This window comes from Neltuma alba, unplaced genomic scaffold, assembly GCF_004799145.2.
Source record: "Neltuma alba isolate B1F8T4 unplaced genomic scaffold, ASM479914v2 tig00010344_pilon, whole genome shotgun sequence".
Lineage (NCBI taxonomy): Eukaryota > Viridiplantae > Streptophyta > Magnoliopsida > Fabales > Fabaceae > Neltuma > Neltuma alba.
The window spans coordinates 128,553-145,984 of record NW_021635254.1 but is presented as its reverse complement, the minus strand read 5'-3'; the positions used below and the strand labels follow the sequence as shown (position 1 = coordinate 145,984).

General features: G+C 36.9%; 3 protein-coding genes across 4 annotated transcripts; 1 reads left to right on the top strand and 2 right to left on the bottom strand.

Moving 5' to 3' along the window:
* The first annotated feature begins 650 nt into the window (after window positions 1-650).
* LOC114755875 (ALA-interacting subunit 1-like) lies at window positions 651-4,729 on the top strand. The gene is made up of 8 exons (XM_028944770.1): window positions 651-738; window positions 1,686-1,744; window positions 1,855-1,929; window positions 2,583-2,699; window positions 2,831-2,901; window positions 3,400-3,697; window positions 3,821-4,110; window positions 4,619-4,729. Exons 1-8 carry the CDS (start codon window positions 651-653, stop codon window positions 4,680-4,682), a joined length of 1,062 nt encoding a protein of 353 aa, XP_028800603.1. The 3' UTR covers window positions 4,683-4,729.
* A 4,134-nt stretch (window positions 4,730-8,863) lies between these two features.
* On the bottom strand, window positions 8,864-9,604 carry LOC114755871 (uncharacterized). The gene has a single exon (XM_028944764.1). The coding sequence runs from the start codon at window positions 9,602-9,604 to the stop codon at window positions 8,864-8,866; it is 741 nt and encodes a 246-aa protein (XP_028800597.1).
* A 333-nt stretch (window positions 9,605-9,937) lies between these two features.
* On the bottom strand, window positions 9,938-15,012 carry LOC114755877 (NAC domain-containing protein 86-like). 2 transcript variants are annotated; one of them, XM_028944773.1, is made up of 7 exons: window positions 14,964-15,012; window positions 14,552-14,775; window positions 13,766-14,046; window positions 12,929-13,348; window positions 11,641-12,171; window positions 11,021-11,102; window positions 9,938-10,808 (listed from the first exon to the last, which is right to left on the bottom strand). In XM_028944773.1, exons 2-7 carry the CDS (start codon window positions 14,706-14,708, stop codon window positions 10,123-10,125), a joined length of 2,157 nt encoding a protein of 718 aa, XP_028800606.1. In that variant the 5' UTR covers window positions 14,709-14,775; window positions 14,964-15,012; the 3' UTR covers window positions 9,938-10,122. The 2 variants fall into 2 exon arrangements, with proteins under 2 accessions (XP_028800606.1, XP_028800607.1); XM_028944774.1 differs by having other exon boundaries at window positions 9,938-10,805.
* Between the last annotated feature and the right edge of the window lie 2,420 nt (window positions 15,013-17,432).

Sequence of the window (17,432 nt, the reverse complement as noted above, 5' to 3'; positions counted from 1 at the left end):
ACAAAACACGTTACATTATGAAGCATGTTGGGGTTTTTATAATAAGGAAAGAAACTGTATATGAACAAGCCTAAAAGAAATTAGGAAAAATTGTTAAAAATTCCCATTAAAAATTTTACTAGTAAGAAAGATGTAAATAAAATTAAAAAAAAAAAAGACACTTTGTTGTGTATAAAAATGTTTCAAGTTTTCGTTACCAATAAAACTTTCAATGGCACTTCTCCCAAATTTTTCCAAAAAATCAAGGTGAAGATGCGTTTAGATGGAGGGAAAGAAACAAAATTGAAAGGGAATTTTTTTTTTTTTTGGGATTCATTTTCTTTGAGAATTTTATGTTTAAATTATTTCTTATGATTCTGGTTTAAAAAAAAAAAAAAAAGTCCTCCTTGTGTTTTGTTACATTCACGTGGCAAACGTTTCTATAATTTATAATATTTTATTTGAAAAAATGAATGGGAATTCCCTTTCTGGATAATAGTAACTGCCATGCGGTGTCCCTCCATAACAAGAAATATAGGGAGGGAGGACTCCAAGTTGAAGGTTTAAATTTGTTGGTTCATTCATATTTCTGCAAAGATCTCAAACTTGGCCACATTTTGCTCGATCCAATCCTCTGTTCGTCTCCAGCGGAGGAATTCTTGGATATCTCTATGACTTCCTCTTCATCAACCTCTGCCGCTGCAAATGTTGGACCCTCTGCTTCCTCTTCCTCTTCCTCCAATGGCAAAAAACCTAAATGTACGAGCGTCCCTGCTTCGATTTCTGTTAATGTTCTTTTCATTTCATTACTGCTCTGTTGACATATTACATATGCATGCATGCATACATATATATATGCTACATTCACTTATATACAATTTTAATAGAAAGGCTTTCCACTTTATCCTTGTAATTAAGAAAGGAAAATCAATCTGACCGAACGCGGAAAAATCGTGTAATGTCTAGAATATAGGTGCTATTTTCGGTCTGCTGCATGAACTTATAAGAAATAAATTTAAGATGATAATCACTTATCTTTTATATGTTAGTTTTAACTGATGATGTACATCTTCTCCCCCCTTTATTATGTTAGCTTTGAGGATAAATTTATGCTTTCCAAAGTTCGGATAACAAAACTGTAAATACGGCGGAATAAAAAACTTGTGAACATTGCTGAGGGAAGGTTACTGTAACTAGGTCTTTGATATATCTAGTATAAAAATCTAGACACGTTTCTTTATGTATTGCATGGAGTCTGAGATGAGTAGTGTATTATTCATAACTCGGGAGTAGTACCGCTTGCTATAGATTTTATATTGTTAGGTCAATTCGGATTATTGAAGAATTGTACACGTTTCACCCCTTACAATGTTGTTCTGTGCATAAAACATGACATGTTGTTTGAATTCTGTTGAAATCTCTTTTGCAGTATGCTTCAACTCTTTCATCTTTAAGAAAGATGTCTCCTCTTATGTTTTCAAATCTTCAATGTTACGGTGATCATTGTTGCTTTCATATACCCATGTCTTTGCTAGACAGAATAAGGCTCAGATTTTTAACCAAACTCCGGAAAAACTGAGTGTTTCATGTAATCATTTAACTCTTGTTGCTCTTCTCCTATTAACAGTTTCTTGTTTGTGATGTCTATGCGTCATTAAGCTCTTATCTGAATAATGTTTCCCCTGAGTTTGTTTCCCATGTTGTAGATTCTAAATTTTCACAGCAAGAACTTTCTGCATGGCAACCAATTATAACACCGTCATGGGTACGGCTTGCAAATTAACTTCTGTAGTGTCACCTCTAAATCATAGCATGTAACTGTTTCAGCCTTCTCATGCTATAATAATTGATTAATGATTCATTGTCATTTTACAGGTCATTACACAATTTACAGTCATCGCAGTTATCTTCATCCCCCTTGGTCTTGCCTCATTATCTGCGTCAGAGCGTGTAATATACTGTGATTATGATATAACCCTGCCCAATAGTTTCTGAATAAAGAAGACAAGAGAACAACAGATGTAGATGAGGGAAATCCTCAGGTTTTGATATTGATACTCAAGAAACCGAATCAGACTTAGAAGTGGCCTCACTGATTCTGTCCAAAACCCCATTCCCCTTCTACAACTCAAAAGATACTCTAAACAGCAAAAAGTACAGAAAATAGATACTCGTACTAAACACTGAACAAAAGGATCAATAAAACACAATGAAACCTCTCCGTTTTTCGAGAGGCCAGAAACTCTTCCTTACCAAACTCAACCTCAAAATAAGTCCTAAAGCTCTCTCTGTAAACCACAAGGACAATATAAACCAAAATGTAACTTTCACACCTCCCAAACATAGCCCCAAGCCCCCAGACTAAGCCAAGAGCAGACTAGATCATCATTTCTAGTTCCTTATAATCTGGAGCCTTAGAAAATAGAATAACTCCTTGGACCAGAAGATTAATTCCCTTCTATCCCTTGTGTCTTCGTCGGTTTCCTCCCATATGGTTTATCAAATTAACACCATCAGTCTTATCAGATTATATTTCACAACTGTTGTCAAATGGAATTTGTGTGCTGAAACTGAACTCATTTGATCATGAATTCCCGATCCAGGTGGTGGAAATAAGCTACAGATATGATCAGGAATGCATCCCTTATAAATACAGTGATGATGAAGTGGCCTTTATTCAAAGCACTGCAACAAAGAAGACTTGCATCAGGAGATGGATTGTTAGTATATTTCCTGTATCACTTTGTAACATAGTTATTTTCTTTTCTTTGTTCATTAACAGAACATGGGATGCAACCTGCTACTCCAGATTCCGGTTTCTGATGAACTAATTTTATTAGATATCTAACAGGTTACAAAAAAGATGAAAGCCCCAATATATGTTTATTATCAGCTTGATAATTTCTATCAGAATCATCGAAGGTAAGAACAGGTCACAAGTAGCATCTTGTTCTGGCTTCTTTTAGAGTTCACGTGCATCTGAGATCACCATGTTTCTTAATTTATATCTCAAACTAGACCCTTGATTTAAAGCATCGGCCTTGTTAGATGTAAAATCAAACTTTCATTGAAAATGGCAGAGGTGAGATATGTGTCATGTTTTAGGCCACATAATATTCCCTTAATCGTAGCTCAGCAAACATGTGCATGTTCACGTGTGGATATTGATCACTACTTCTGTTATGATGAGTTGATCAAATTTTTATTTTTCTAGAAGTTGAAAAATATGTGGGATTTACGGAGAATTCTCTGCTATTCGTTGGTAAACTCTAGTACAATTAATGATCAAGTTTTGGATGTTGTGATGTACCGAGATTTTCTGTTTTCTTTTCCCCTCATTTTTCTTCCTTTTTAATATATCTTTCTGAAATTAGGGATTCTAAATAACGAAACGCCTTTCCATCGGCATGATATTCACAGATTTGTTAAAAGTAGAGATGACAAACAACTACGGAATAAGGCAGATGAGAAGGGATCATCATCTTGTGAACCTGAACTAAATTATGATGGAAAACCAATTGTTCCCTGTGGCCTCATTGCATGGAGTTTGTTCAATGACACCTTCAGCCTTTCAGCAAACAACAAGACTTTACTGATCGACAAAAAGAATATAGCATGGAAGAGTGACAAGACCAAAAGATTTGGTTCTGATGTGTATCCAAAAAACTTTCAGCAGGGAAACTTGATTGGCGGAGCGAAACTCAATGAGAGCATACCTGTAAGTATATCTATCTTAATTGCAATGCATAGTTATTGTGATTTTCATTATTCTCGAGTTCCATGAGAAAAATTTCTTGCTTGTTTTTAATTTGTTAATAGTGATTTTCTTGGCATGCATCAGCTGAGTGAACAAGAGGATCTCATGGTTTGGATGCGAACTGCACCATTGTCTTCTTTCAGAAAACTATATGGGAAGATTGAGACTGACCTTGAAGTCAATGATGAACTTGACATAGTTATTCAGAACAACTATAATACATACAGTTATGGAGGAAAAAAGGTTCTGGTTCTTTCAACAACTACCTGGATTGGGGGGAGAAATGATTTTGTGGGGATGGCGTGTCTTGCCATTGGCGGGCTGTCCTTGTTGTTTGAGTTAGTGTTCATGAGTATGCATGTGATGAAACCAAGGTATGGAAATACTATGCTCATCTTTCATCTATTGTTTCTTTTTTCTTTTCTTTTTTTTGCAGGTAAAAAATTTGGCAGAGAAATTATGATTTTGTCCACATTGTAGAATGGACTGCACTGTAAACAAATCTGGCATCATAATTGCTCACGTGTCTCGAATATTTTCACCTTAAGATCTGCTGCATTTGAAACTTTAATTTGATCTCCATTGCTCCCATCTTCCATTGCTAAAAGGGTTTTTTTTTTTTTTCAAACAATTTAATTTCTTAATGATTAGTGCGCCAAACATGCAAGTTTTATCCAATCGGTGCACGGCTAGAAACTTTTCCTCTAACATTTTAACTTTTCTCGTATTCGATCTAAAGTTTTGTACATTTTGTCCAGGTAGTGAAAGTACTGGTTAGTCAGATAAGAAAAGCATAGCGTATTATTATTTTTAAATATCTTAGGTTTTTCTCCGTTAATTCTTGCAAATTGACATTGCATTTGGCTTTTGCCTTATATGCAGACCTCTTGGGGATCCATCCTACTTGTCCTGGAACAAATATTCAGAAAAAGACCGTGTAGGATAATTTGAACACTTTCATCCATGGTGAGACTTCACAAAGCTCTATATTCTTGTTCATGCAAGTTCCGGATTCGCTGAATGTCTGTTTTGAATGGAGTATAAACTTTATAATTCTTTTCATCGACATATTTTAAAATACCTGGGGAACATATCGAGTTGGACTGCTTATTTTTGGAAGGGACCAGGGACCTGAGTAGTTTGGAGGAGGCCTTAAGTCGTGCTGTCATGTATAGATAAAAATACTATAGACACGGTAATATGTGGAAAATATTCACTTGTATATTCTGGGTGTTGCTGTACACTGTATATATAAGCAGAATGGGGATCGAGAGAGATTATAGATGAGATCGAGAGGGATTATAGAGATATTCTAGGGAATAAATCAAATTAAATCTGATTCCTATAATCCTCCTAATATCTCGGGAGATGATATTTCCGTGTGTGTCTATATATATATATATATATATATATATATAAAGTACACTCCCCCTCAAGTTGGATCATAGATGCTAATCATGTCCAACTTGCTGATGAATTTCTCGAACAAGTCTTCAGGAAGCCCTTTTGTAAGAATGTCTGCAACTTGCTGTTTTGAGGCCACATAGGACAAACATACAATCCCATCCTCTACTTTTTCTCTAATAAAATGTCTGTCAACCTCAACATGTTTGGTTCTGCTGTGTTGTACTGGATTTAAAGCCATACTTAGAGTTGCCTTGTTGTCACAGAATAGCTTCATCGGCTTGATAATTTGAACTTGAGCCTCCTCTGCTACTCTTTCCAACCAGAGACCTTTCATAATACCCTGAGCTAGGGCTCTCAATTCTGATTCTGCACTGCTCTTAGATACCACATTCTGTTTTTTACTTTGCCACGTCACTAGATTTCCCCACACAAAGGTGCAGTAGCCAGATGTGGATCTGCTATCCTCTGGCGCACCTGCCCAGTCTGCATCTGTGTAAATCTCCACTGTTCTAGACTCACACTTTTTAAAGAGAAGTCCTCTTCCTGGTGTCCCTTTCAGATACTTCAAGATTCTGTAGGCTGCATCCATGTGTTTCTTTCTGGGTGAGTGCATATGTTGACTTGCTACACTTACCGCAAAAGCAATATTAGGTCGGGTGTGTGACAAGTAGATTAACTTTCCTACTAGTCGTTGGTATCTACCAGTGTCCACGGGTTCCTCATCTTTCCGTTGTTTTTTCTCTTTCTCAGCCTCTTCTTTGGTAGCTGCATTTTTCTTACCTCGGTTGGTGCTTTTCTTCTTGACACTCATTGGCGTTTTCATAGGCTTGCAACCAAGCATACCAGTTTCTTTTAATAAATCAAGAATATACTTTCGTTGGGAGACATAGATTCCCCTTTTTGAACGTGCAACTTCCATTCTAAGGAAATACCTTAGTCTTCCCAGATCTTTGACCTCAAACTCTCGATTCAAAGCTGTCTTTATTCTGTTTATCTCGGTTACATCATCACCTGTAACAATAATGTCGTCTACGTACACAATAAGAATTGCTTTTAGTGCTCCATTCTTCTTGACGAACATTGTATGGTCAAACAGGCTTTGCCTATAGCCTTCAACTTTTAGAACGTTGGAGAATCTATCGAACCATGCCCTGGGAGATTGTTTTAGGCCATACAAGGATTTTTTCAGTTTACAAACTTGATTCTGTCTCCCTCTATCAAAGCCTGGGGCAGTGTCATATAGACTTCTTCTTTTAATTCTCCATTAAGGAATGCGTTTTTGATGTCTAATTGTTGTAGAGGCCAATCCAAGTTGGCTGCAATTGATAACAGGACTCTGATCGTATTTAGCTTTGCCACGGGAGCGAATGTCTCATTGTAGTCTAGCCCATAGGTCTGAGTGAAACCCTTGGCTACCAATCGTGCCTTGAACTTGTGGAGTGTTCCATCGGCATTGTATTTCGGGGTAAAGACCCACTTGCACCCAACTGTTTTCTTCCCTTTTGGTAGATCAACCACTTCCCAGGTTTCATTTTTCTCCAATGCTACTATTTCTTCCATCACAGCCTTCTTCCACTCAGGATGCTCAAGGGCCTCATGTACATTTTTAGGTATTCTGATTTGATCAAGAGTAGTGGTAAAAGCACGATAGTCATGAGATAGAGTGCATGGTGCAAGAGCGAGTCTTCTTTCTTAAGGCAATAGGCAGGTCCTCCTCATTCACTTCTATCGTCGTTTCAGGGTCTTTCATTGGGTCAAACTCTGGCAGAGCTCTGGGCATTTCGATCTCTATAGTTTCTTTATCTCGTCGCATGTATACCTTGTTATATCTATTGTTGGTCTTATCTCCCCCTGCCTTTGGCACTTGCGCAACGGTGGAAGGAATAGGTGTAGGATTACTAGATGGAATGGACACAACAGGTTGAGTTGGAGGTATAGGCTCAGGTACACTTTCTACATGCTGAAATTCACTCCAATTCTCCCCTTGAATTGAAGAAGTGGGAAAGTACGGGTCATGCTCAGAGAATAGAACATCACGGCTAACAAAGAGGCGTTTGGAAGTGGGATCATAGCACTTATAACCTTTCTGACCAGATGAATACCCCAAAAAGATACACCTAATGGCACGTGGGTCAAGTTTAGATTGAGGGTGAGGAAGATGAACGAAGGCAGAACAGCCAAAGACGCGAAGTGGAAGGTGATGATCAAGATGAGTGACGAAATGAGTTTCACGAAGTTTGTCCAAAGGAGAGACAAAAGAGAGAACACAGCTTGGCATTCGATTGATTAGATGAGTGGCTGTAAGAATAGCATCCCCCCAGAAAAATTTAGGCACATTACATGTGAACAGGAGTGCACGGGCAACCTCAAGAAGATGTCGATTTTTGCGTTCGGCAACACCATTTTGTTGTGGGGTATGAGGGCAAGACCTATTATGGACAATGCCATTGGTTTTCAGAAAAGAGTCAAGCTGGTGATTGAAATACTCAGTACCATTATCCGTGTATAAAACCTGTATTGTGGTGTTGAATTGATTTTTGACAAGGTGAAAGAATTCCATAAAAACAGAGGGAACGACGGATTTTTCTTTAAGTAAGTAAACCCAAGTCATTCGTGTGTGATCGTCAATGAAGGTGACAAACCATTTTGAGTGGGTACGGTTAGAAACACGAGACGGACTCCAAACATCGCTATGAATTATAGAAAACGGACGAGTTGGTTTGTATTGTGATGGCGGAAAAGGTGCACGATGGTGTTTGGCAAGTGTACAAGAATCACAATGAACAGTGGAATTTTTATTAATGGATAAATGAGGAAACAAGCGTTGCAAATAAGAGAAACTGGGATGACCCATTCTTTTTTGCCATAATAAAACATCATTATTGTTAGGAGTAGAAACAAGACCATGGATTTGCGAACACAAGGCAGTCACGGTAGAGACATCGAGATAATAGAGACCATTATGCTCCCTAGCTATGCCAATCATCTTCCCTGATGAGAGATCCTGAAAAACACAGAAAGTGGGAAAAAAGTAAGCACCACAATTTGCATGTTTAGTAATTTTGCTGATAGAAAGGAGGTTACAGGCCAAATGGGGGACATGTAAGACAGAATTGAGATGTAATGAATCTGAAAGAGTAATCGAGCCTTTGCCGACAATGGGAGAGGCCGACCCATTAGCAGTTGTGATTTTGTCATTACTAGCACAAGGAAAATAGGTAACAAACATACGAGCATCCGAGGTCATATGATCAGTAGCACCAGTGTCAACTATCCATTTATTGGACGAGAACGAGGTATGAAGAGCGAATGGAGAGGTACCTGTGTGAGCTATGGAGGCAGACGCAGCAAGGGGAGGTTGCTGCGTTGGGAGGCCTTTGAGAGCAGTAAGTAATTGCTGTAGTTGCTCATTTGATAATGTTGGAAGGGAATCAGAGGATTGAGAGGGTTCTGGTGATACCTGATAGCCTCGAGGTTTACCCTTTCGAGATTTCCAATCAGCTAGTTTTCTATGGATGTCCCAGCAGCGATCACGTGTATGGCCTGGCTTCTTGCAATGATCACAGGTGACTTTGGGCTTTGTGGAGGAAGATGAGGACCCCCTCTACTGACAAGAGCAGATGAGTCAGAAACAGTGGAAGAGGCAGGGTGCAGCATAACGTCGCGACGTGAGGCTTCACGGCGTACTTCAGAGAAGGCCTCACGAGTGTTAGGCAGTGATTAACGACTTAGGATCCGGCTTTGAATGTCATCAAATTCAGGGTTCAATCCAGCGAGGAACTGAAAAACACGTTCCTTTTCAACATTATTTTTGTGTCGCGCAGCATCAGTGGAAGAAGACCACTCCTCCTCGGTGATCATATCCAATTCCTGCCACAGTCCAATGAGCTCCAACCAGTATTCTGTAACGGTGCGAGTGCCCTGCTTGATATTCCAGATTCTGGTTTTTAGATCATATAGGCGGGCAAGGTCCTCGCCATCCGAATACGACTCGCGGACAGCATCCCACATGTCTTTAGCAGTAGGTAAATACATGAAACTCCTTTTGAGGGAGGGTGACATAGCATTAATCAACCAGGAGCACACAAGGGAATTGTCCGTGAGCCATCGCTGCATCTCTGAAGACTTCAGGTCACTGGGTGTGGTCGACTCTCCAGTGATCAGACCGAGCTTGCCACGGCCACCAATGGCTAAACGCATAGCCTGAGCCCACTCCCTATAATTGCTGCCGATGAGTTTTTCCGATACAAGGGCAATGGAAGAACCATCGACATTGATGGTCGACGCGGAGGGTGCATTGATCGAACTCGAAACTTGCGCAGGGGATCCACCAGGAGGGTCCATCGTGGTCGGACGCTGCCTGGGGCTCGACCCAACTGGTGTGTCCTCCGACGTGGAGGACGAAGATGAGGGATTCACCGGACTCGCTGAAGGACGACCGTCCGCCGGCTCTGATACCATATAGACACGGTAATATGTGGAAAATATTCACTTGTATATTCTGGGTGTTACTGTACACTGTATATATAAGTAGAATGGGGATCGAGAGAGATTATAGATGAGATCGAGAGGGATTACAGAGATATTCTAGGGAATAAATCAAATTAAATCTGATTCCTATAATCCTCCTAATATCTCGGGAGATGATATTTCCGTGTGTGTGTATATATATATATAAACTACAAATACCCTTGATCATGTACATTATCTTTAATACTCTTCTCAAATAAGTTTAAGCCATGTGAAAATATGATATCCAACGTGTGTGGGAAGTTGTCATGTTAAGAAGGAAAAGAAGTAAAGGTAAGTTATTCTATATAAGAATAGAGTACAAGTAACTTAATTAAAGAGAGTGTGTCAAAGTAAAGTACAAGTTGGGATGCATTAGCCTCCAAGCTCCTTAACTGGGAGAAACCTAGGGAATTGAACCTTTTCAGATTCCTTTAATCAGAAACAAAAACAGATAATTAATTTAGGGGTTAATCAACGGTGATGTGGTTAGCCCACATAGTGCAAAGTGCTAAAGAAATTGTGAGGAAAATCCCTATCTTCTTCAACACCACACTAAACCCTCTTCCACTTTTGATACCAACAAACCAAACCCCTTCTTTCCCATTCCATGAGAATTCCTTCTTGCTGCTGGCACAAGAGCAATGTTTCTCTTTGACATCTTCATCTTGAGGATCTAGTTTCAAGATTTGCGCATGCGCCTCCAAATATGAAGCAAAGTGCATCAAGAGAAATGCAAATATGAACATAATAGCACTAGCGGTCTTTGAAGGCTTCATTATTAGCTTTCCCGTCACATAGTCTTTAAGTTTCGTGAAATAGGACCCTTGGTTCTCCATTCTCAGTGTTTCTGTCTCTGCTGTTTCTGCATTTTCTGATGAAAGAGTAGTGTTAGTTGCCGTTATTGGGTTGAGATGAACCTTGAGGGTTTGTGAAGGAACTATCTGGTGAAAGAATGTCTCAGCTGCTTGGCGAGTTGCCACAAACATTCCGTGGCTGACTTTTACTTCCTCAACAACCTCAAAGCAGCTTGGAGAGCTTGAATAGTCATCCATGGGGGTACCTTCATCTATGAAGTTCTCATTTGGTTCATCATAATTGATGAATCCCAATGAGAAGTCATTCATGTCGTTGCTCTGGTGCTGCACAGATTCTGCTGCAAAATAAAAACCCCTCTAAATTATTATGGGAGATTAAAGTTTACATAACCGCTAATTACATAGGGAAAAATCACAAGATTTTCTACGTTTTGACAAGTGATTGTTACTTTTTTTTAATAATAAAATTCCGAGTTATAAAACATGTTTTCACCCTATGTTTCGATAATAAAATTTAGTTGCAAACACTTAAAATGTCGATCTTCCGTACCTTGCACGTCATTGTCTTCCTTATTTATTTGGAAATTTGTAATATCCTCAATAGGAACAATCTTTTGATCTTCCATAAAGCTCTGCGCAATTGTAAAAATTTTCATATAAATTATGTATTCATCAGGATACTGTATATATAACAAATATTTATCAGAAGAACTAATATGATATCTGCATTGGCTTTTCTGAAGTTCAAGGTGCACTATAAAGAATAGTAAGTTGTAAATGAACAACATCTGATTGATAAGACAATAGATTTTTACATATCCACAGATATGTATAGATATTTAATACTTCTGATCCATAATATAAGAGTTTTTTTTACTTATATTCTGGTCCTACATATAAGATCCTAATTTACTTTGTCTCTTATATTTATATATATTTTTCTAATGTAGTCCTTATAATAATAGTAGTTCTAACCAATACACATTTGATGAACAAGGATATTTTAGGAAAGACAATATATGTTTGTTACAAATAACTAACTTAATTAGTTTTCTTAATCTACTCAAATTAGTCAACTAGCTCTTATATTAAAAATTGGATGTAGTATGTTACTGTTTTAGCCTGGTTAGAAAAATTGAACCATTAAGGATCATGAAAACACTAACATACCTTATCCGTATTTTTGGTTGACATTCCAACCCATCTCAAGTTCTCCACCATCCTCTCTGCCTTGAACTCATCATCCAAATCCGCAATCTCTATTGGCCTGGCTGTGCTCTGATCTTCCCATGTAGTAGCCTCATTATTATTAATGCCTCTCATCATGGAACTCAAGTCACTCACATGGTGGCTGTAATTATAGTTCTGATCATCACCACTTCCTCTTCCCACCATGAAGGTGAAGTCATCATCTTCTTCACGAGCATAGTTTTCGCCGCCGCCGCCCCAAGTGGTGGCTGATGAATAGTTTGAGTTCTGATTAATGAGCTCCTGAGAAGCATGAGCTACTGATAGAATCTCCTGCAAAATATCTGTTGTTGTTGTTTCAGTTCTGCTTCCATGAACTATGGCCCCAGAATGATGAGGTTGTTGTTGTGGCATCCTCAGTTCAGAAATCCCAACTTGAGGGAAGTCCTCCACTTCCAATGGAGGCATACTGAACCTATTCTGCATCCTTGCGCATTCTAAAGCTATGTCCACCTACAAAACACATCATATATATATACACGCATACATGAGCCGTGAATGGAAGCTGAATCATCTTAAATACCCACACAAGTACGAGTTTAACGCGGTTTCTTTAAATCACTAGAAGATACGACTCGAGAGCTTAAGTTATATTTGGTATCTCAAGTCATATATATTAGTATAAATTAAATATATATACACATTATAACGCCGTGTAAAGTTTATCAAAGGTTGATCAAATATTCATTTATATTCACTCTTTCTTAAACAGTGGATATGAAAGGCCATAATTAATTGCTGTGAGAATTTAAATTTTTTTTATCAAGAAAAGGTTAATTATCAGTGATTTGCAAAATATAACCGGGTTAAAAAACTCATATATGCATGTGAGATACCATTTTTGGATAGCATATAGAATGTTTATAACATGAAACATCACATGCTTCCATCCATTTCGGATATCTATATACATAAACAAGTCCAATTAATTATTTGTTAACATCCCTAAACATGCACAGGATTAAAAATGACACTAACAATTAAAGATTCAAAAAGAAATCCTTTGTCCATTATTAGTTAAATATATAGATAAAAATTCAAACCATCTAAAGGCAGAGAGACTGATTTGTGGGTCCCATCTAGGGCTTATTTAAATTACTAATTCTTTCTCTCTTGATCTAGCTGCTTGGTTATCCAGGAAACTTAGACAGAATCCATACCTAATCAAATAACCATCTCTAAGCCAAAAAGTAGGATTCGCATGATTTACCTTGGAGGGAGGATAGGATATGGCTCCATAATTGGGAAATGAAGACGTTGTTGGGAGGCTTAACAATGGATCATCAGACAAGAACTGCGACCAACTAGTAGGATTCGCATGTTGTGAAGTGATTCCACATGAAGAATTGACATTATTGAAGCTGCTGGTCGTCCCATTTGGATGCTGCATCATGTAGGCTGACTGATGATGATGACGATGATCAAGAGGCATCAAGTAATTGTTGGAGCTGTCGAAGTCTTCGCCTCTTCCTTCAGAGTAAAAGTCATTAATGCTTGATGACGTCTGATCACTACCCATCTGCTGCTGCTGATTATGATAATTCCCATGATTGCTCCTCACATACTGCTCTTCTATCTTTGGACTTATCACTGCGCTCTTCTTAAACACACGGCACAGAGAATATGCCTCCTGAAATCATGAATATATATTCAGATATGCATCCCAAGATCTAGTTATTTCTTTGAAGAGACTCATTAATAACATCAGAAGATCTATATATATAAGAACTATTTGATTAATTTAGGTAGATTAATAAAATTAAATAAATGAATTAATTATAATACCCATGTAATATATGTTTATAAGTTAAATAAATTAATTAGGGGAAGAAGATAAATACAGAAGATAAAATGAATTGAAGTTTTATATTTAGAATTAAATCTAATCCTCCAACTATAGAGACCAGATGGAGTATTAACCAAAAGGTGCCTACAATAAACAGTTTGGGAAGATATTCATAAATCTGAAAAATAAAAATGGATTGAGATCTTATATTTAAGAACGGAAGAAGCTAATAATAAAGAGAAGGTGTTATTTGTTAATTACCTGCATGCCAGAAGAAGCAGGATCACATTCTCGCTCGTGAAGACGATACTCATGCATGACCCAACCAGTACGAGAGCCATGTGGGGCTCTTCCTCGATAATAAACTAGGGTTTTCTTCATGCCCACTGCTCTACTCTGTGAATTCACTTTCCTGTCTTTTCCTGTGGCCTTCCAATACCCAGATCTTGTGGCTCTGTTCGTTCTTGATCCGTTTGGATATTTCCTATCTCGAGGACTGAAGAAATACCACTCCAAGTCTTTCCCTGGTAACAGCGATTTCCCTGCATCCAAAAAAAAACCCAAAGTTTGTGATAAATGCGTTGCATGGGAGTTTTAATTTGAACGCCTTGGAGACCATGAAATGATGTTTTCTTTTAATTTCTTTGTGGGTTAGCTTTTTGACTGCAGAATTCTTCTCTTGTCTTATTACTGGCTAAAGGTGAAGGGACCCACCACCCCAGAAGCTTAAGTGCAAAACCACGCCAGATATTTTATGATGTTAAAGCGAAATATATACTTGACCAATAAAGCAAGCATGTGTTTTTTCATCCTCCAACAAAGCCAAGAGAACAGAGAAGCAAGTTTTATTCGTGGAAACAATTTTGCAGTAAGGGGAAACAAAGAAAACTTTGAGAAAAACAAGGTAGATATATATATCTCTCTCTCTATAACATCTTCCAGAAAATTAAACAATTTTAAAGCTTATTAGCAACCTATAATTACGTATTACTATTAGAATTTTGAGATTACGACATATATAACACACACATTTATATATGTATGTACCTGGCAAGTCCCATGGTTCGCACTTGTAGAGATCAACTTCAGGGATGATCTCTAACTCAATCTTGAGGCCGTTAATCTTTCTTTTCAGATAGTAAGCAACGAGCTCTTCATCTGTAGGGTGGAATCTGAATCCCGGAGGAAATGAAACTGGTGCCATCTATATATATATATATATCACCTACCTTCGGACCTCCTTCTTTATATGTTTATCAGTTATCTGTGACCTAAACAAAACCACACAGACTCAAAAGTCTCAATATCCCAAGTAATTACACTAATCATAATTATGCAGCAACCATACATATAATGTACTGTCAAAACAACTTAAATCATTATTCATGCATTCATCTATATATATGTATATATGTAAGAAACACACACATATATATAGTTGGAGAGAGATGGATCAGACCTTAGAGGAAGAAGATCCAAAGGCGGCAGAGAGAGGAAGAGCTTGAGGATGATCAAAGAATGGCAAAAGAGAAGAGGAAGAGAGGATGATTTCCGAGGGTTGCTTGGGGTTTTGATAAAGACGACAGGAGTAGAGAGAGAGAGAGAGAGAGAGAGTAAATAAACAAAACAAAAGCAAAGCGAAGGTTTGTGTCAGCCCCACTTGGCTTTTTGTTACTTTTCATTTGTTTTTTTGATCAAGATGATGAATGATTCCCCTTTTCTTTGTGATCAAGCTTGCATTGCTTATTCGTTATGGCTAATCTAACCCTCTCTCTCTTCTGCGCCCAGTTATCCAATGCTTCGTACTAGTTCCTTCCAAAAATTCCCAGCTCCTCCACGTGGCATCCTCTGAGTGGTTGCATCTCATGCACGTTAGTATATATTATACGTATACAAGAATATGGGATCTACGTTGACGTGAGGAAACTCATGAAGACAACCATCTTTGGCGGCTGTTTCTAAACGAAAACAACCACCCCTTTCACATTTGTCTGTGTCTATTATATATTTATATATATACATGTTTTCTAATAATATATCTCATGTTGTTGTCTACTTTTTTATGTTGTCGCCTATCATTTTCGTTCGCTTTTGTTACATTTCTTCTTTTCACGTGGATGCTGAATGGTTCAGAATTTGTGTGCTCCTACAACAGCATATCTTCAAATTTTTACGCACTTTTTGCGGAGATCGAAATTCTTAACGTGTGGGTGTGTTTTCCTGTTCTTTTTGGAATATTGGTTAAGAACTGTTGATTCTCTCACATTACGTTCGGTTGTAGATGCATGCAACACAGTTTCTCCAGTTCTTGTATATTGTGATCACCACTTACATTAATTAGGTTGAAATTCAATCATTGACGTTGATTTTCTTATTTTGTCAGCCCAGAGATATACCAAATTCAGTTCTTAATATAATAGCTAAGTAACTAGGTTACAGATATTAAAGAAATTAATTTAGTTAGTCATTTTTAACGAATGTATATGTCGCCAAACACCATATCTAGTCATGTATAATAGAAATTTTTTTTTTTGTGAAAACCTCTTATTTAGTTTGAATTATAAATTTAAGAAATAAAGTGAATTAAGATTTTATATTTAGGATCAAGTCTAACCAAAGATTAGCTCTTATATTAAAAACTGGATACTACCTCTGGTCTGTAATATAATAGTACTATAGTTAGAAATTAGATTTGGTCCTCAATATAATATTTTAATTCATTTTGTCCCTTACATTTATCATTTTTTCTTCCCAACTATCCATACTGATTGAACATGTTAAACGAGTTTTCATCAATAGATAGTTTTAATACAAATGATCTACAAGGGCATTTTAGAAAAATTAATACATATTTTTTGACAAATAGTTTAACTTTTTTTTATTACCAAAACTAGTTTTGTTAATCTATTCAAATTAGTTAAATTTATATTTTTCTATTAAAGATCGGAGGTAGTATTTGCTATGCGCTCGCATATATGTGATGGCATTTTAATTTTTCATGCCATTCAAAATTAGTATGATATGTGGGTGTGTGAAATATACATTTGATATACTATGTATTAAAAATGTTCTAAATAATACTCCTCTGGTCCTTAATATAAGACCTATTTAACTAATTTGATTAGATTAAGGAAGTTAGGTAAGTTAGTTAATTATAAGAAAAGTGAAACGTTTTTTCTAAAACACCATAATCATCTTTTTTAATACCCCCTCTCCTTTTTCTATTTGATTATGGTTGAGGGAGTATGCATAGGGGTAATTTAGAAAAAATTAATAAATATGAGAAATTGGTCTTATATTTAGAACCAAAATCAACTCAAGAATTGGATATTATATTAAGGACTGGCAGAGTATTATATATGGGCCGATTATGTGCGTGAGAGAAAGGGAAATGGACACATTCTATGAGCAGGTTTCAATTAATTAATGACAAATTGTAATATCTTTATTTCAATCTGCAACTTTATTAACTTCTTTTTGCAGATTACGCCCTAATGTGATCAATGGGTACACACACACACACCCCAAAAGTATTGATAATATGATAAATTAGAAAGAAAAAAAATAATGTGGAATATAAGAAGAGAGATCAAGAGTTTCAACTATTCTAATGCATCAAGAAAAGAATAAAAAATAATTGATATTGTATTATTAAAGTGTGTTTAATAAGGGTGTGACTTTTTGGTGAAATACATGAAGTATACTCTCTATTGACAACATAGTCCAATCTCTCTTAGAGAAGGGAAGTAAATTGTATTTTACTAGATTGCTATATTTACAAGAGTTGAAATTCTTATACTATATCTAGTCTTTAATATAAGAGTTAGTTGACTAATTTGAGTAGATTAAAAAAATTAATTAAGTTAGTTATTTGTAATAAATAGGTGTTATCTTTCTTAAAGTATCATTGCTAATTATATGTATTGGT